The 1,054-nt window shown below is 41.7% G+C and overlaps 1 protein-coding gene across 1 annotated transcript; it reads left to right on the forward strand.

The window, feature by feature from the left end:
• Positions 1-236: 236 nt before the first annotated feature.
• Positions 237-389, forward strand: LOC104412676 (vesicle-associated membrane protein-associated protein B/C-like; the record flags this gene model as incomplete). Its single annotated transcript, XM_010023460.1, has 1 exon — positions 237-389. A coding segment is annotated over one exon (153 nt), but the record flags the coding sequence as incomplete, so codon positions are not given.
• Positions 390-1,054: the final 665 nt, after the last annotated feature.

A 1,054-nucleotide genomic window follows, 5' to 3' on the forward strand; every position in this document is an offset into this window, starting at 1 on the left:
TTTTGCTGTTAATGATCAGCCCGAGCAGTTGTGTTGGACATGCCGTGTGTGAGAATGCTCAGAGGCCTTGCTGCACCCACAGCTTTGCGTGCACGATTATCTGTAGGTGCCATAGATGGAAATTGAACATCTAATTACTTTATAAGATTTGTGAACAGAGATTTAGAGCCTGCTTAGCCTCCGCTTGAGAAGTCCTTTCTGTGTGATTTCAAGTCTGCTTTTGTTCTCCTCCTCAGGTCCTTTCACAGATGTTGTCACTACAAACCTGAAACTCGGCAATCCTACAGACAGAAATGTGTGCTTCAAAGTTAAGACCACAGCACCACGTAGATACTGTGTAAGGCCTAACAGTGGAATTATTGATGCAGGAACATCAATTAATGTTTCTGGTAAGCCATTCAAGCAGATTTTTGGTGATCTTAAATAGCTTCTTCTAACCAATTATTTCTTGGAATGCTTTGCCATTTGGAAGTATTAGTGAATGTTTGTAAAAGCAAGAGGTTGTGATTTTACGTAGAAGCAGCCATTTCATAGATCCTTACGTCTCTTATTACTGGTCTAGCAGTAATAGGTTTGGTTTTATATCTTGTTTTGGAGGGGGGAAAAACGGGAGAAATACATAAATCTATAGTTCATTAACAGCCTTAGCCAGCCTGTCCAAACCAGTACTGCTGCAGCCCTGCCCTCCCTGTGGGATTATTTTTGTACGGTTAGTTTTTTGCCAGCTTAACTTCCGGAACCAGCTCGCTGCAGGGTCAGACAAGTGCTTGGACGGGTATGTCGAGGGAAGAGTAAAACTGAGTGGACTGCAGGCACACCAGTTAAGACTGGTGTTGGCTGTTGCTGAGCTGCCTGATATAACCAATAATGAAAACATTTACTTTCAAACACAGTGTACTTTGGTGTTAGAAATGTCAAGTGACTAAATCTTTGTGGTTCCATAGGAAAAACTAATTTTTTTCTGTGACTCGGAAGCTCTTGACTTGCCTAAGTTTTGGTAATGGAAAAGCAAGGAGTGGCTTACTTTGAAAGCATAAAGAGCTGAGTATTTCTC

The sequence above is a fragment of the Nestor notabilis genome, unplaced genomic scaffold (genome assembly GCF_000696875.1).
Source record: "Nestor notabilis isolate BGI_N333 unplaced genomic scaffold, ASM69687v1 scaffold3221, whole genome shotgun sequence".
Taxonomy (NCBI): domain Eukaryota; kingdom Metazoa; phylum Chordata; class Aves; order Psittaciformes; family Psittacidae; genus Nestor; species Nestor notabilis.